General features: G+C 40.0%; 1 protein-coding gene across 1 annotated transcript in view; it reads right to left on the bottom strand.

The window, feature by feature from the left end:
* Nucleotides 1–19,518, bottom strand: part of LOC140740942 (hydrocephalus-inducing protein-like) — a 421,292-nt gene that overhangs the window by 254,031 nt on the left and 147,743 nt on the right. The window contains exon 7 of the mRNA XM_073070583.1: nucleotides 2,228–2,352. Within this exon, the coding sequence (XP_072926684.1) occupies nucleotides 2,228–2,352 (125 nt within the window). The remainder of the gene's footprint in view (nucleotides 1–2,227; nucleotides 2,353–19,518) is intronic.

The raw sequence follows: 19,518 nt of genomic DNA, 5'->3' as shown, positions 1-19,518 counted from the left end.
AATCAGTAGTTGCAGAACATTGCATTCACAATGGCCACAGGAATGAGTTTGACAGCAGAAAACTACTGTGCCATGCAAAAGGATTTTGGGACCACCTGGTGAAGGAAGCCATTGAAATATAACTGGAGGAAAAGAATATTAACAAAGATGAAGATCTCACTCTAAGTAAGAACAGGAATTTGATTGTAAGCAAAGTGGGATAGTGGAAATCTGATTGGATAAGGACTAACCAATCAGGAGGAACGGACGACAGGGGTGTAAATACCATGGGACTAGACATGACGAGGCACCATCCACGATGAAGATGGCAGAGGGAAGGGTGCTTGAGGGTTGATGTTCTGTTGTGTTCTATTAGTTCTTTTTGTGCAGGAGAGGGGTTTTTTTGGGGTGGGGGCAATTTTCCTGTTCCATTTAGTGCATGGTAGGGGGGTTGGGGGGGTGATGATAAGGATGCTGTTAGTTTTCTGTGCAGGGATTGGGTTTGATATTTCTCTCTGAATAACTTTCATGTTCTTTCTTTACTTCATGGTTATCTGGAGAAGATGAATCTCCGAGTTGTATATGTATACATGCTTTAATAATAAATTACACTGACGGACTTTTAACATCGTAAACCAGCAAGTTGTTTGTTATGTCTCCCGGCTTGCTAGGAAAAACTGAGACACCTCCTTCTCCCTTATTAGGTAGAGAGAGAGCCTGTGATATGTCAAGTGCCAGGTGAAACGCAAAGTCTTTGAGGTAACTGCAAATCTATGTCTTTGTTGTTGCTTTGCTCACGCTTGAGTGCTTGGTGGTGGGTGCTGATGCTTTTTTCTTGCTGGTGAGGGAGGAGGGATCATTGCTTGCTGCCACTTACACACAGGAGAGGGGGAGCTGGGTGGGACACTGGGGTTCTTACGTTTAACTGTCATTCATTCTTTGGGGCCCTTCTCTGTTTTCACGGATGTTTGTGAAGAAAAAATATTTCAGGATGTATATTGTATACATTTCTCCAACATTAAATTGGACCTTTGATCCTATATTTCCAGTCACAATGGCCTACTGAAGGAATGGCTCAATGAAAATGATTTACCGTATGCAGATAAAATTCCACTACGGTGATGGTGCATATACACTCAGCGGCCTGTCGGGAGCCAACCAAAGGTACTTTTTTATTTGTTAACTGTGTTTTTATACATAGTAGGACTATCCTTGACACCAATAACTATGTGTACAGCATGTCTACTGCATCAGCGAGGTGTTCATTGTTCAGAGTAGCCAGACAGAGTGTCAAAAGAGCAGCTGGTGGTTCAGAGAAGGCAAGTCATCCCGGCGGGCTGAGAGAGTCAGGCTGGGCCCTCGGGCAAAGAGAGTCAGGTCAAAGAAGTCGGGCCACTGGGCCAAGGGAGAGGAGTTTCACCCGTCAGGCCGTAGGGCCGCAGGAAGAGCCGACCTGGGTGCAGACCATGCTGCTGCCTGCTACTTGAAGGCACTGGAGTTGGTGCCTTCGAGTTGGCACAAAGGTAGTGTGTAGTGAAGCCATGAGTGACTCTCTTAGGCATTTCTTTAGTGATCACAAAACCCTGTTGGACATTGATTGCCACACGCCTGCTTCACTTGATTGGTGGCGAGGCAGCAGTGTCGCCTCAGCTGTAGTAAGGACTAGGCCTCAAGCTGCGGGCTTGTTTTGCAATATGGTGTCCGTGCTCGGTGTCCATATGTATGGTGTCCATAACAGGGTTCTGATTGTGTATGAAGGGTACTGATTGTGTATGATCAGCCATGATCACAGTGAATGGCAGTGCTGGCTAGAAGGGCCGAATGGCCTACTCCTGCACCTACTGTCTATTGTCTATTGCTCATTTGGAGATGGCTTCACCTGTTGGTGCTGCCCTCCAGTGTTGGATCAGTGGAATTACAGGCTGGTCAGCCAGGACCATCAATTTGCAAGGCATGTCACTCAGGGTCTTGGACTAAAAATGTGTTTTCTTACATGACCGTTTTTTTCTCCTTTTTCACTATTTTGAATGTGTGTGTATGTTTTTGCACCTTAGCCCCAGAGGAACATTGTCTCATTCAGCTGTATCCATGCATGGCTTGAGCGACAATTAAGCTTGCTTGATTTGCTGTGCCATGATCATACTAGAATCAGTTCTATACAGGACAGAACCTAGTATTCCGTGAACTAAACACAACTAAAATATTACATGTTGGAAATAGCTGGTGGTGAATTAGACAGTGGCCTAACCTGTATCCAAGTGTATCATCAGATCCTCACTGTGATTGCCAGTAGTCTGTGGGATAAATTCTACTGTCACTTGCATACTCTCCCCAGCATCCAATTTTCCATGAATGGGTACCACATGGAATGGCCTGCAAACAAGGAAACAAGGAATAACGGACAGTGTAAGGCACAAAGATTTAACAACTGAATAGATGAACATATTATTAACTGCTGGTTGCACTTTTCTTTCTTTGTTGCAAAGACCTCTCCTCACTTGCACTGTCACATTAATTTATTCATCCTACAGTAGCAATTTATTTATTAAGAATTCAAATTCTCCCATTTAGATTCAAGGTTCAAGAATGTTTATTGTCATTCTTCAGTACACGAACAAAATGATTGCTACTCCAGATCCGATGCAGCATTAAAAAAATCAATAAGAACAATAATAAAAAACAAAAACACAATAAATATAAAAACAATGCTATTAAACACAATGCACAAGTAATTGTTATATACATAGACTGACTGTATCAACATAAAGTGATGCAAAGCGATATGTATGTAGTGGTGTTGGAGGATGGTGGGGAGGGTGGAGATGTTGATCAGCCTGATGCCTTTGCGACAGTAACTGTTTTTGAGTCTAGTGGTCCTAGCATAGATACTGCATAGCCTCTGCCTTGATGGAAGTAGGACAATAAGTCCCTAAGCAGGGTAGGTGATATTATCGGATCTTTTCTGGCTCCTTTTTCTATACTCGTCCTTGGTGGATGGATCAGTGCCAGTAAGGCATTGGGCAGTTTAATGAACAATTGTAGGGTCAGGGAAAATGTCACAGCAATGCTCAGTCAGGACACACTGGAGAAATGGAGAGGCTTTAAGGGTAGAATGGAGGAATAAGAAAGGGGAGATCATTTTAATGGGGCTATATTATAGACCACTCAAGCGTCTGCAGGATTTAAAGGAACAAATTTGTAGAGAGCTCGCAGACAGTTAGAAACAACATACGATTATTACAGTAGGTGATTTTAACTTTCTATATATTGACTAGGACTCCCATACTGTAAAAGGAATCGATGGGATGTTGAGGAAAGTTTCCTTAATGAGTACAAAGAATCCCCAACGAGAGAGTGTGCAATACTTGATCTCCTATTAGGGAATGGGACAGGCCAAGTGACAGAAGTTTGTGTAGGGAAACACTTTGCAACTTGTGAACATACAAGTAAGCCATTCATTTCAAGGTAACTATAGTAAAGGATAGGTCTATTCCTATGTATATATGCGTTTCAGAATAAAAGACAAGGATAAAAGATTCCAGGAACCTTGGTTTTCAGAGATAGTGAGGCATTAGTTAAAAACAAAGGTGTATAACAGGTATAAGCAGGTAGGAACAAATGAGATACTTAAGGAGTACAAGAAATACAAGAAAACACTTCAGAAAGAAATCAGGAGGACTAAAAGAAGGCATGAGGTTGCCCACACAGACAAGGTGAAGGAGAATCCTGAAGGATCCTACACATATGTTAAGTGCAAAAGGATTACAGGGACAAAAATGGTCTTCTGGAAAATCAGAATGGTTATCTATGCATAGACCAAAAGATATAAGGGGAGATTTTAAATGCATTTCGCATCTGTATTTACTTAGGTTATGGACACAGGTTCTATTGAAGTGAGGCAAAGTAGCAGTGAGGTCATGGACCCTATGCAGATTACAGAGGAGGAGGGGTTTGCTGTTCTTGAGTGGACAAATCCCCAGGCCCTTAGAATCTGTCGGAGGCAAGTGCAGAAACTGCAGGCAGCTTAGCAGAGATATTTAAATCATCCATAGTGACAGGTGAGATCCCAGAGAAATAGAAGATAGCTAATGGTGTTCAGCTGTTTTAAGAAAGGATTTAAGAATAAACCAGGAATTTATGGGCAATGATCCTGACACCAGTAGTGAGAAAGTAATTGGAAGGTATTCTAAGTGATCGGATAGATGAGTATTTGTATAAACAGGGACTGATTACAGATAGTCAGCTTGACCTTGTGCATGATAGGTTGTTCTAACCAATCTTATAGAGTTTTTCAAGGAAGTTACCAGGAAAATTGATGAAGGCAAGGCAATGGATGTTGTCTACATTAACCTCAGCAAGGCAATTGCCAAGGTCCCACATGGGAGGTTGGTCAAGAAGGTTCAGTTGCTTGTCATTCAAGAAGAGGTAGTAAATTAAATTAGGAATTAGTATTGCAGAAGAAGCCAGAGAGTGATAGGAGATGGTTGCCGCTCTGACTGGAGGCCTGTGACAAGTGGAGGAATAATGCTGGATCCATTGCTGTTTGACTTCTCTATTAATGATATGGATGAGAATGTGGTTAACTGGAATAGCAAATTTACAAATGACACCAACGAGTGCAGTCGACAGCAAGGGAGACTATTAAAGTTTGCAGCAGGAATTTTCTTTTATATACGACAAATACATTGTCACAGAAATACTGCAGCAATACTGTGATTTGAAATGCTGTGCATTTCTCAGGCCGTGTAAAAATTTCCTGCGCAGAGCAATGGTTGGTCCGTGCAGCTGTAAAAATAATTAGTGGGGAACGCTGGGTACAATACAGAGAAGTGGCAATGATACTCTAACATCTTCACACGAAATGATAGAAGCTCTCAGATGGAGAAGAAATCACAAGAAAGGATATAAATTTGAATTATTTATATGAAAGGTCATACATTTGCCATACATACGATGAAAGTTGTGTCATTATATATTAGTTTAACAGGAATGAACTCCAATGAGATTTCAGAATATTTGCTACCAGTTTGAAGAGAGTGTAGATGTAGATTTCTAACTTGGGAAGAACATGAAAATAGTGCTTGTGTCATGGATTATTGATGCAGTGTTTTTCAAACATCTCTCCTACACCATTGACTGTAATCCTCAGATTGAGTATCCTCTCTAAATTTCTCCGCCTCTCTCTATGCCTTTAATTCATTGCCTGGATCAATGTTAAGCATAGTTTGGTAATTCCCCCATGAAGCACCTAACAACATTGTTAGATAGATAGATAGATAGATAGATACTTTATTCATCCCCATGGGGAAATTCAACATTTTTTCCAATGTCCCATACACTTATTGTAGCAAAACTAATTACATACAATACTTAACTCAGTAAAAATATGATATGCATCTAAAATCACCCTCTCAAAAAGCATTAATAATAGCTTTTAAAAAGTTCTTAAGTAGTTTACTTAAATACATTGAGTCCTAACCCCGGCACTTTAACATATCTTACTCCTGGCGGTTGAATTGTAAAGCCGAATGGCATTGGGGAGTATTGATCTCTTCATCCTATCTGAGGTTTAGATATGCAATATAAATGGAAGTTATAGGATTCCTACAACTTTCTTCATTCCTTGAATGTCTTGCACAAATCAGCTCGTGACTCAGTGAATGCCACACAACCCCAACATCTAGAGGGTTTTGGATTCTGGATCTGACAAATATTTCACATATATGAGGTCCTCCCTTTAATTATCTCATGTTAAGGTTTTAAGATCAGGTTCCTAACCATGGGAAATAACCCTGGACAGCAGGGCTTTTCATTCTCCCTCTGAAGTTTTTCTTCAATGATAACTATCTACCCATCACAGGTCGATAGGGCTATAAAGAGAGCTTTCAACAGAGTATCTTTGAGAAGTTTGTATAAGTACATGGATCGGAGGGGAATGGAGAATCGTGGTCCAAACGTGGGTCAATGGGACTAGGCAGAATTACAGTTTTGCACAGACTCGATGGGCTGAAGTGTATGATTATGTGCTTTGGTGCTCTCTGGCTGATTAATCAACATGTGTAAGTACTGTACGTACCCGTGGGTATCTTGTGCCTGGATATATTCATTGTTGCTGGATCCTAACAGTACAAACTAGCTTTGGAACAATCTTAGGAACTATGGAATTATGCTAAATAATAAATACAAAAACATGAGAGATAAAAACAAAAAATAGCCAGCAGCTATTTCTAAAAGCACTATTTTTTCACAGTATTTGAAAATTTAACAGAAAAAAGCAAAAGTAATGAACAAATAGCATAAATTGCTAGCAATATGGTGTCATATGTAAAAGATTAATTATTATAGCTAGGAAGTCTGAAAAAGGTCAGGTAGAATAACGTATACTATAAACTATAAAATAATTCAATTAAGTTTCAGTCCTGGAGTAGTAGTAAGTCATGTGAATACCATTTACCATAAACTGGCAATCCCCACATGCATCTGGTGACCCTGTGATCTCTATCTTGCAGGTCAACATCAGATCATGCTTTCAAGAGGCAGAACACTCACCAGGCACAGTACCAGGCACAGTATTTAAAACCTGTACTGACGAACTGGCTGGAGTCTTCAAAAACATCTTCACTGATGCAGTCAGAGGTTCCCACCTGCTTCAAAGGAGCATCAATCATCCCAATGTCAAAGAAGAGGAGGGTGAGCTGCCTCAATGACTATCACCTGGTAGCACTCACATCTACCGTGATGAAGTACTTTGAGAAGTTACCCATGCTAGAATTAACTCCTGATTGAGCAAGGACCTGGACCCACAGGTCTACCACCACAACAGGTCTACAGCGGACACTATCTCATTCAGCTTTGGAGCACCTAGACAACAGTAATCCATATATCAGGCTGTTGTTTATCAATTACAGCTTAGTATTCAACACCATCATCCCTCTGTACTAATCAATAAGCTTCAAAACTTAGACCTCTGTACCTCCCTTTGCAACTGGATCCCTGACTTCTCATCAGAAGACCACGTTCAAGTTTATTGTCATTCAACCATACAAAAGTATACCATCAAACAAAGCAATGTTCATCCGGACCAAAGTGCTCAACATAGTACAATGATTAGACCTGGGTGGCTCTAGGGAGTTCAGTAGTCTCATGGCCTGAGAGAAGAAGCTGTTTGTCATCCTTGTCCTAATGTTACATTACTTCCTGCGTGATGGTGGGGGGGGGGGGGGGGTTCACCTTCCTAAAGTCCGCAGTCATCTCATTAGTTTTGGAGCTAGAGATGTTGTTGCCGACATGGACTGAACTGTGCTCTTTGTGTCAGTACGTCCAAGGTTCAGTTGCAGAGAGCTTCTGCGGGTTGATCACATTACATGCTGAGCTGAAATAGATAAATAGCATGTGTGGGGCAGTCGGAGTGGAGGGCAGAGACTATGACATCGTCAATGGACCAATTTGAGCAATAAGCAAACTAGAAAGAAGATGGGATTTAATCTGATCCACACACAGCCACCCAAAGTACTTCATTAGTACTGAGGTCAGTGTCACTGGATGGTAATTGTTAAGACAGGTTAAGGTCGCCCTCTTGGATTGTGATTACCTGTAAGTGGAGATTGATAATAACCATCTCCTCCTCACTGACAATCAACACAGACACAAGTGCAGGAGGCAGCAGCAATGCAGTTGACAACAAAGAATTGGGGAAGGAGTGCCGGAGTAGGAGTTAGAATCAGAAGCAGGTTTAATATCACTGTCATAAATCGTGAAATGTGTTGTTTCAAAGCAGCAGTGCATTGCAATACATAAACATTATAAATTACAATAAGTATACATTTAAAAATTTAATAAAGTAATGCAAAAAGAAAGAAAAAATAGTGAGGTAGTGTTTACAGGTTCATTATCCATTCAGAAAGCTAATGGGGAGTGAAGAAGCTGTTCCTGAAGCATTGTGTGTGTGTCTTCGGGCTCTCGTACCTCCTCCTTTATGGTAGAAATGAGAAGAGGGCATGTCCTGGTTGACAGGGTTTCTTAAATTTGGATGCTGCCTTTTTGAGACCTCACCTTTTGAAGGTGTTGTCAATGTTGGGGAAGCTAGTGCCAATGACAGAGCTGGCTGTGCTTACAACTTCATGCAAGTTTTTCCGATCCTATGTAGTGACTCCTCCATACCAGATGGTGACACAACCAGATAGAATGCTCTCCACAGAACTTCTATAGAAATTCATGAGTGTCTTTGGTGACATACCAAGTCTCCTCAAACTCCTAATGAGATATAGCCACTATTGTGCCTTCTTTGTAATTGCGTCAATATGTTGGGCCTAGGATAGATCTTCGGAGATGTTGACACCAAGAACTTGAAACTGTTCACCCTTTCCACTGCTGACCCCTCAATGAGGACTGGTGTGTGTTTCCTCAACTTTCCCTTCCTGAAGTCAGAAATCAATTCCTTGGTCTTACTGACACTGAGTGCATGGTTGTTGCAACACCACTCAACCAGCTGATCTACCTGTCTGCCTCCTCATCACCAACTGAATTTCTGCCAATAGTTGTGTCATCGGCAAATTCATAGATGGTGTTTGAGCTGTACCTAGCCATACAGTCATGGGTTTAGAGAGAGCAGAACAATAGGCTAAGCATGCATCCTTAAGCTATCCCAGTGTTGATTTCAGCAAGGAGATACTATTTCCAATCTGCACAGATTGTGGTCTCCCAGACCTAGTTTCACGGGATGGTACAGAGGCCCAGACTTTGGAGCTCGTTGATTGGAACTGGGAGTATGACTGTGCTGAATGCTGAACTGTAATCAATAAACAGCAGCCTGACGTAGATATTACTATTACTCAGATGATCCAGAGCTGAGTGGACAGCCAGTGAGATTGCATCTGCTGTGGTCCTACTGTGGTGACAGGCAAATTGCAGCAGATCCAGGTCCTTGCGTGGGCAGGAGATGTATCTAACCATGACCAACCTGTCAGAGCATGTCATCACAGCAGATGTGAGTGCCACTGGGTGATAGTTATTGAGGCAGTTCAATGACTTAGATAGGTTTGCAACCAGCACTAATCTATGTAGTCAATGAAAAGACATGTGTAACTTGAACCAACACCAGTGCCCATGGCTACACCTTTGATCTGTTGAAAGTCAAGAATCAATTCTACGAGGTGGATGAAAGTATTGGTGGGGGGGTGTGGTACGAGGAACTGGTTGCGTCTTTATTCCAGAAAGAAGCAGCGTGACCCAAGACCTTCCTGTTGGGGATAGAAGTGTATCTGAACTAGACACCCATGGTGATAATGAGGTGCTTGGGGCCAGGGAAGTGGATATTCTCAAAATAATGGAGAACATTAGAGATATCCCGGATGAAAGTGGGAGGGGATTGGACGAGGGGAAAAAGGGTAGAGTCAAGGTATAGAGCAATATTTTCAATGGAGCAAGAACAGGCAGAAACAATGGGTCTTTCAGGACAGTCCTGTTGTAAAAGATAAAGGTGGGCAGGTCTCTTGCATCCTTACAAGAGACAGGATGCGATAAGGTAAGATGTAGGAGAAGGACAAAGGGAGTTAGTGGCTTTACACCAGAAGTCATTATTCCTGAAGGGCTACAGCCACATGGCACAAAACAGACACCTGGCTGGATCAGGGTTAATTTCTTCCTGAAATGAAAATCAACTGTGTGATAGGTTTGTTGTCTCTAGCAGAGAGGTGGTTAAAAAGGCATACTGAATGGTTGAATAAGCTAGAAATTGCTGGCCACATTCAAAAAGTTAGAATGCATCTTCAGGAAAAAAAATTGTTCAGATGAAGAGACTTCAACCTGAAACATTAAATCTATTTTACTCTCCAGATTAATGTTCCATCTGAGTGTTTCCAGCAATTTCTGTTTCTTTTGTAAATTTCCACTGTCGACAAATTTAATATTCATAATGCATGCTTTTCTTTATTAGTCAAAATATAGGACATCTGTATGGAATGATTATACTCAGAAACTCAGGAAAGAGGACGAACACAGCTACCTTGTAACCACCATTCAGTTAATTCCAAGATCTCAAACAAGGCCCCACAATTTACAACAGGACTTCACAAGATAGCTTCAATATTCACCATATAAACACATACTTTCCAAATGTACCCAAACTAGTGAAGAAAGATTACCGGAAAATTTTAACAGCTAAGACACTCACTTAGTGGGTACACAGTACGTCACGGTACAGACACTTTGGACTACGATGACCCTTCAACCTACTCCAAGATCAACCTAACCCTTCCCTTCCTCAGAGAGAGTCTTAAAGCTCCATAACATATCTGCCTCTACCACCATATTGCACACACCCACCACTCTCTGTGTATAAAAACCATCTTCAATATACCCCTATTCTTTTTTCAAGTTATGCCCCCTTGTATTAGCCATTTTCTGTCCTGGGATAAAGATGCTGGTTGTCCACTCAATCTATGCCTCTTATCAAATTGTACATTACCATAAAGTCACCTCTCACCCTTCCCTCCAAAGCAAATTAATTCACACTTCTCTTGAATGAACTCTATTGCTACTTCTCTGACCCACTCTGATTCCTATCAATGATTTGTTGTAGCTTACAAACTTTTACACAACCCACAACCCTTTGTGTCATCTGCAAGCTTATGAACCCTTTTATTTCCTCATCCAAGTAATTTAAAACAATCAAAAGGAGTCCCTGAATAGATCCCTGCATTTATCTTTCCTTCCAATCTTCATCCAGTCCTCCCATTTTTGTCTCCTTCCCCCTCCCATCCCCACTCCCTCTCCAGCCCTATATCCATCCCCTCCAGGATCAATTCATCTACTAAACACAGTTTTTCCCCTATGCCCTCACACCACAGCGTTCTGCTACCTGGTACTGGGTCCATCTCTCATTCACCGTTCCCCTTCACTTATCAGAGACCAGCACTCATAGCCCTTTGCTTTCCAGTTTATCTCCTGCCTTCAGCCTCCCCCCTCTCCCCAGCTGGCTCTATCTGCTTTTCGTGTTTCTTCTGTTTGTCTGCCTCCATCCATCATTCACCCGCTACCGTTCTCAATTCCACGCGCCCTCCCCTTCCTCTAACTAGTGCCAACCAAGCCCCTCAAATCCCTATTTCACCCCCCCCCTCCTCTTTGGTGAACAGCAGGGAAACTGCATAGCCTCAGTCACAGCGAGGACTAGGCCTCAAACCACAGCACCTTCTGTTGGCATCTGCCCAGGGGGAGGCATCTGAGTTGTTCAGGGTGGTGCTGAAGCGACACCTGGAGTATTGAATACAATTTTGGTAGCCCTGTTGTAGGAGTGATGCCATTAAACTTCAAAGAATGCAGAGAAGATTTATGAAGATGCTGCCAGGATTTGAGGGCCTGAATTATGGGGAAAGGTTGAACAGGCTATAACTTATTTCTTTGCAATGTTAGAAAATTAAGGATGAGCTTATAGAGGTGTATAAAATCATAATGGAAACAGACTGGATGAATGCATATCCTCTTTTTCTTATAGGAAGGGTAGTAAAAGTTAGAGGGCTAGGAACAGCAGAATAATGTAAACTACCTGCTTACTAATTGTGTAAATAAATAATTTCTTGAATATTGATTGGATCAGATCCATATTATAATCAGTTAGCTATATTCATCCTGCACCATTAAAATGTGTGCAGTTTTACACCATTTTCACTGTCTTCAAAGTTATTTTATGATATTTAAGATCATCCTCAAGACTAATTATGCGTTGAATTCTCTGTCCATTTCACCATTCTGTCTACATCCTTTTGAAAAGTATAATTATCCTCATCACCATCCATTACTTTGGTCAATTTCCACTTCCTTGACATTTTGAAGTGTTGCTGCCCTTAACAGTGTATGTCATTTATAAATAGCATTAAGGTCAAAGCTGATCCTTGAGACAACCAAACCAATGTCAGCCTCCTCTGCCAAGTGAACAAGTTCAGCATCAAGGTCATGCGCTCAGCTGGCTCTGTAGAGGTGACCATGTTTATTTGCAGACCTAACACTAAAGTCCTGACACACTCTATTCACAGCTTTGCTGTGGGAAGAGACCATCATGTAGTCAGGGGTAAACATGCAATCATGTTTCAAAATTTCCTTGAGAAAGTCAAGGATCCTATTGATCTCTGGAAATTTACAGCCTGCAGATGCATTGGCAACACAGAGAAAGAAACGTAGCATAAACAGTGTACCACTTAATAAACAATTCACCCATCTCATCGGGCACCTTCATCGATCACCTCAGAACCTACAAGATCAGGTTACGCTAAGTGTTGTTCAATGCAGTGCAGCTGTCCTCCACTTTGGACAGGATTTTCTCTTTTTTATAAATTGTCACTTTTATTAATACACTCTGTCACGGACAGTGGCTAAACAAGTCTTTCTGTTCAAGTTGTTTCTTGCACCACCTATTATAGGCCTGGCATGACACCAAAATAGTTCATGACTACCAGTAACAGTATCATCAAACATTGGCATCATAGGTGGGAGACATGAGAGTATATCTTGTTCCCTTCATACATACACAAGTAAGGTACTTATGGTTTATCGGTTCAACTGGTGGGAATCAGCAAGATATTTCCTGATGTTTAATTTACTGCTATGATACTTCATGTAGTCCACAGACAATGTTGAGAATTCCCAGGCCCATAGCCTCCTCACTATTGCCACTTCAGGTAGGTCTGTGTTCTGATGTAAATAGTATAGGAGGAACCAAGTCTGTGTTCCAAAGTAACAGGAAGAGTCCATGGAATAAAACTAAAATATATTGTTCTATGAATATGATTGTGTCAAACTGGCATAGTTATTTCAATTGTGATACTTGTCTCAGTGTTAAGTTTGCAGATCAATAAGATAGCTCTCTTTGATAAGAATGACAGGTGTCCTATTAGGTTTTCTACTCATTTTACTAGCACTTTGATACAACTACCTGGCTTGCCAAGCCATTGCAAAGGGTAGTTAGGAGCCATCCACATTGCTATGAGTCTTTGGTCACATAGGCCAAACCAAGTGTAGATAGAAAGTTTTTCCTCATATTCACATTAATGAAAATTTTACAAGCAGATGCGTTCATGATATGTTGACTTTATTTAGTTAAATATCAAATTAAAATTTTCCTCAACCAGAACAGTGTGATTTGAATTAATGCTGCCAGAACACTGGTCTGGGCACTCAGGATATTTTTCCAGCAAGGTAAGCACGTTTCACCCTAAACTCAAATTTTCACCAATGCCTCCGTTATTTCTATGTTGTTTCTTTTTGTGAGCCATAATGCTAATCTTTTCACAACAGCTTCTCTAATATTATCCAAAAATCCCATCCAGAAATTCAGTCTCAAATGTAAACTCCCTATTACATGCTTCTTTTGTGAAAGAAGATGCAAAGTATGCGCTGAACACTTTGGCTGTGTCCTCAGTCCTATCTGAAGTCTTCTAGCTGGATACTTACAGTATTTGTCCAACTTCTTCCCCTAACTATCTGCTTAATTTTAAAAAATATTTCATGATTCAATTTAATATTGCCTGCTAACATTTTACTGTAACCATACAGTATGCTTCTTATATGAATTTTTCAATATTCTTCTTGTGCTTTCCATAATTTGGTTATTAATATAATTTTACTCCTAATATTTATTGTAAACCTCATTTTTCAGCTTCATGGCCACTTTATCTGCCACTTCCCTTCTGAAGGTCCTCAACTCAAGCAAGGTATGTTTCACCCTTGCACCATATGCTTCCTAAATACAAATCAACAGTGCCACAACTTTTCCACAACTTGCCCCTTTTCCTCCTCCGACAATTCTTAATTACTTTTTGTTAGCTATAAATATGAAGAATCCATTGCTCAATTATCCTTCTGTTAATGTATTTCATAATCATAAACTGTTACTGCAGATTATCAGCTTTATTCAATGCCTTATAAATACAAACAAATCTTCAGTTTAAATATCTCTTGCATCAGTGTTTGCTATGTCCTTCAAGTTGGAGCTTGAAGTTCTTTCAGTAGCTCTAATCTTTCTTCTGGTTTTGGCATTCTGTCCTATTGTGACTTAAACTATAACAAAAATATTATTCTAACCAATCTTCTTAAATGTTGATATCCAAGTGACTTGACCAGGTAGAATTGATAGAGGCACTTGTTAAACTGACAATTTATACCTTTGATTTCATAATACTCATATGAGATCTGACTTCAGTTCAGACTTCACTTTTACAGATTTTCTCTAATGATTAAACTAATATATCATTTTTGCAGCTGCCTAGGAATTCAATCACATAACACTGCATTTTTCAATGTTAAGCAAATAGAAATTTTACTTTTATTGGAGTAAAGCATGGTAACAATCATCTCTGGGTTGTTTCACATCACTCTGGAAATGTGGTTGATCACTTCCCTGTGTGATGTATTCTTATAAAATGAAGCAATTTCCCTTTTACAGTAGGTATATGTTAGTTCTCAGGAGTAACCATCATCAACACTTTCAGAATAAATGTCTTCCCATAAAACATGGAATTGTCACTCCATCAGATAAATCCCTACTTCCCTTCCACCCAACCAAATCCTTTCTTAGCCATTATCTGCAAAAGGCCCTCACAACCTTCAAACCTTCTGGCCCAACAATCCTCTCATCTCCAGCTCTGTAGCCACTTATTTCATCACCACTGTTCTTTGACCCCAGACACAACTGTCAAAAATGTTGCGATATGTTAAGACAGAATACTATTAAAAAGATTTGGCCTATAGATGTGGAAAAGATGGGAATTTTTTGAAATGGTGAGATTGGAAGGTTGGAATTCAAAGGAACTTGGATATCCTTATGGAAAATCACTGGAAGTTAGTATAGCAAATGAATAGGAAGGCTAACAGTATACAGGTTTTTACTGCAAGAGGATCTGACGACAAAAATTGAGAAGTCTTAGTGCAAATATATATGGCCTGAGCTAGGCTACAGAGTGCAGCAAAGGTCCACCTGGTTTGTCATATGAGAAGAGGTAATCTGATTAGGGTAGTGCACTAGAATTTAGAAGAATAGGAGGTAATACCACTGAAACATACATCAGGCTTCTTAGGAAGATTCAAAGTTGTCAGGGTAGAGAGGGTTAATATTTTCCTGGCTGCGGTGTTTTGAACAGTGGAGAGTCATTGTCTCAAAATTAGGAATAGGTGATTTAGGACTAAGGTAAAAAATTCCTTACCCAGATACTCAACTGGTAAAATGGTAGATTGCTTTATTATTGTTATATGTACCCAGGTACAGTTAAAAACTGTTAACATTTATACAGAAGTGTAGTACAGGTAGACAATAAAGCAACGGGACAGATGATACCCTTAAGCTTTTGTGTCTTCTGTATGACAGGAGAGAGGAGAAGAAAGGATGTTCGGAGTGGAAAGGGTCTTTGCTTCTGTTGGCTGCTTTACTAAGGCAACATGAAATGAAGACCGAGTCTATGGAAGGCAGGCTGCTGGTGAATCTTTGAAATTTATCATCCAAGAGGGCATGATAGATATTAATAGATTTGTAAATTTTAAAGGAATCGAGACATGAGAAGGCAGGAAAGTGGAAAGAAGAGGTAAAATGTCAGCCACTATTTTACTGAGTGGTATAGCAAGCACGAGGAGGCAAAAGGCTTCTTATGTTCTCATCACTGGGTTAACTAAATGTTCAATCAAAGGCACCATCTGTCACGGTACTCCAGTGCCTGTCTCCCTTTCCTATCACAGAAGTGGTCCCAATCAGGCCATTGACCAAAGGTTCTCCTTCCCCACAGCCACAGCACCAAATACCACTTGCCAAGCCTGGCTTTCATCACGACTCCCAGTTGTCAAATTTTCCAACTAGAACAACTGGAACATCTATTAATTTGTGCACACCTTTCCTGTGCAAACATTTGAGTACACTGGAATCTCAAACCTGACTTCTTTATCCATAGTGGACTTCAAAGCAATTTAGGAAATATCAGTCAATAAGTAGTTGCCACAATTCAGCTAACCAATAATTGGCACATAACAATCCACCATTTTGAACGATTCACATTATCACATAATTCACAGTTGGTGTGAAAATGTTCTTTTTAAACTTGAGGAGTTAGTTTGTTTTCACCAACATTTCTGCAAAGCTCATTTCATTCTACAGCCGGAAACGTCTGTAGCTGCAGGCTGCAGTGAAACATCTAAGGTAAAAACGTGGCTGAATGAAAGTCAATTTGGAACAGACTTCTGTTTCTTATTGCCACCAAACAAACATAACATTGAAACAAAGAAAATGTCAGGCAGTTAACCATGTCAAACCTATTATCAGGTGTAAGCTTGACTATATAATAACGCAGCAGGCAAACATCAAAATATAAATGTCCTGCCTGATAAAATCTGTATTCCTTTGGCATTCAAAGATGAGGGGTGATCTTTATCCCATGCAGATTGTCAGAGATGCTGAGAAGTTTTCACTATTGGATGAATGATGGACAAGGAAATGTAATTACAAGATAAAGCTTGGTCATTTAAAGCTGAGACATAGAGCACTTCAACACAGAAACAGACCTTTTGGCCCACCTAGTTTGTACTGAACTATTATTCTGCTTGGTTCCATCAACATGCACTTGAACCAGAGCTCCCTATACCCTTCCCATCCATGTAATTTTCCAAATGTCTTGTAATGTTTAAATTGAACCCATATGCACCACTTCAGCTGGCAGTTTGTTCCATGCACTCACCACCTCTGGTGTGCATAGACTTCCGGTTTCCTCAGAGGACAATAAACCTTTCGAATTCTCTGCTTCAAAAATGATGGCGGTTCTATCATTAAAACTATTTAAGGTGGAGATAGATAAATATTTGAAAGATCATTGAACTGCAGACAATAGGGAACTGGCACAGAAGAGGAGTTGAGACCACTATAACTGAACTATCATGGAGCAGGCTTAATGGACCCGGTGACCAGCTTCTGTGTCTGTTGTATTCTTTGCACTTTATCATTTAAACTTCTAAATATTATTTGAATTCAGAATTTCTCATAGCAGGTGTGCAAGATAAACATTGGGACTAGATGTCAAGTGGTTTAAACAGCAGAAAAGACAGTTTGTATTGAGCTTGGAGGGACGTTCATAAGTCTTATCCTAGGTTTTGGTATAGGAACCATTATCAGCAATATAACTTGGATTCAGAAATGCTGAACAAATTGATCAAGTTTGTACGTGATGGCAATTAAAAAGACAAAATCTTAAACATCATTCCCCACTAGTGAATCGATATCCTCCTGCCTATTTAATAATGCCCTGATGCCAGTGTGAGATAAAACACCACAGTGCCCTCTGTAGGTTACCTGGGATTTAGTGAACAGAGTACAGTCGGCCCTCCTTAACCACGAGGGATTGGTTCCGGGACCCCTCGCAGATACCAAAATTCACGGATGCTTAAGTCCCTTATTCAACCTGTCTCAATGTGATGGATCTTAGGACCCAGCGGAACTCCAGACCTTATTTAACCTGTCTCAGTGCGATGGACATTAGGACCCGGAGGCAGAACTGAATCTGCAGCGTTTCTGTTCCCGAAAATAATCAGGATCACGATTGAAAATAAAGTGGAAATAATAAAGTGATCGGAAAGAGGTGAAACGCCATCGGTCATTGGAAAAGCTACATCGGTTAGGCTACATCGGTCAACGATCGGAACAATTTTAAAGGATAAAGTGAGAAAGGCTCTGCCCCGATGAAAGCTACAATTATTACTAAGCAATGCAATGGTTTAATTATTGGGTTTTGGGGTTTTGGGTTTTTGATCCTCCACATTAACCCAGCACAGTGGAGAGTGCACTCGGGAGTGGTCTGTCACTGGATCGAGCCCGGCGCTGAAACATACGTTCTTAAGTGTTTTATATGCATAGAAAGGTAAAATATATACTATATACTAAGAAAAAAGTTTGACTAACTGATGTTAAATAATACCTGATGTACCTGTTCTGACTTACTTAGTAAGAGAACTTCCGATTTTTTTCTATCCCGATCCATGATAACCCACACCCATCCTCCCGTATACTTTAAATCATCTCTAGATTATAATACCTAATACAATGTAAATGCTATGTAAAATAGTTGTTATACTGCATTGTTTAGGGAATAATGACAAGAAAAAAAGTCTGTACATGCTCCAACAACAAGTGCTGGAAGAGCACTTCCGGATTTTCGCGATTCATGGTTGGTTGAATTCGTGGATAAGGAGGGCCGAATGTCGAGTAACTCTTAATTATATGGACAGATTCCAAATTAGTATTGTGAAGACCAAAAAGTAAGTGTAGATGGGGAACTTAAAATTAAATTTTGTATAGGAAGAGATAAACAAGAGGAAATGAAAGACTGGATTAAGAGAGGCTAAGCAGCTAAAACTATGTTTTAAATCTAAATCAAAAATTAAAACTTGCATATCTGAAATAACACATTTATAAATTGTTAATTTTCAACATTAGGAAAATTGACAATAAATAAGATTTAATTACATTGTTAAAGCTGAACCCAGACTTACAGATACTTAATTTTCTGTGATATATTTATTTTGCTTATATGGTGCAACCATGGTATATTGCATTTCTTAAGAGAGATAAAAGCCAGGATTCCAATTTTGCAATGCTAATGGTAGCGATATACATCTCCAACATTTCACCACATTTAATAGCATACCTACTGAAGCCACAGAATATCCATGAATTCTGTTTTATGTTCAATCCTGTAATGTAAGTAGGCTGCCATCATTAAACAGGCTCAAAGACAGATAGCATTGAATGTAGGCAACCAAAAGGCACTACGTACAGGGACAAAATGGATCACATTAGCACTCCATATTGTCGGAATAAACAAAGATCATGTTGAAGGGAATTTAACATTTAATGGACCTGATCTTCAGTATGGCTAACCACCACAGTGCATTAACAAAGCAAGACAGAATGCTAAACTGTGCACTGCAAACAGCAGAGTAGAAGTTAACATACACCACAGTTTAGTTATATCATATTCTCATCAGACCACATGGAGTAGTACAACTGTTAACATAAAAATTAATCAGGCACTGGGAGGTGCTCAAATTAGACCCATGAAGCAGATTCCTACAATTACTGATGTATGAAATGAGGAAAGTGGTCTATAAACTGGGGCTTCTCATCTTTAAAAGGTGATGCCTTCCAATAGAAAGAAAACAGCATGAAGCCAAAGCTAACTAACAAACTCAAACAAAGAGAAAATTTAAATCTGATGTCACTGGTTCTCCTCCAGACAAGACAAAGGATGAGCTCCAAGACAGAATATAGCAGTAATACTCCTGGAATTATTAACCGAATACTGAAAGGCAGAATGTAGGACTTCCCAAATAAATGAATTGTTTAAATGCATTTATTATCTTAAAGCTTAAAGTACCCAACTGGACATGACAACTGAAAAAAAGTTCTGATTTATCTCACTTCCAGCTTCCTTCTCCATTTCACATTCTCATATTCTCTGATTACTGATACTATTTCTAGTGGATGATTCTCTGAAATCTGCTCTTTGATATAAATAACAC

Source organism: Hemitrygon akajei, chromosome 17, assembly GCF_048418815.1.
Source record: "Hemitrygon akajei chromosome 17, sHemAka1.3, whole genome shotgun sequence".
Taxonomy (NCBI): domain Eukaryota; kingdom Metazoa; phylum Chordata; class Chondrichthyes; order Myliobatiformes; family Dasyatidae; genus Hemitrygon; species Hemitrygon akajei.
The sequence above is the reverse complement of the archived record's forward strand: the minus strand, read 5'-3'. Positions and strand labels throughout refer to the sequence as shown.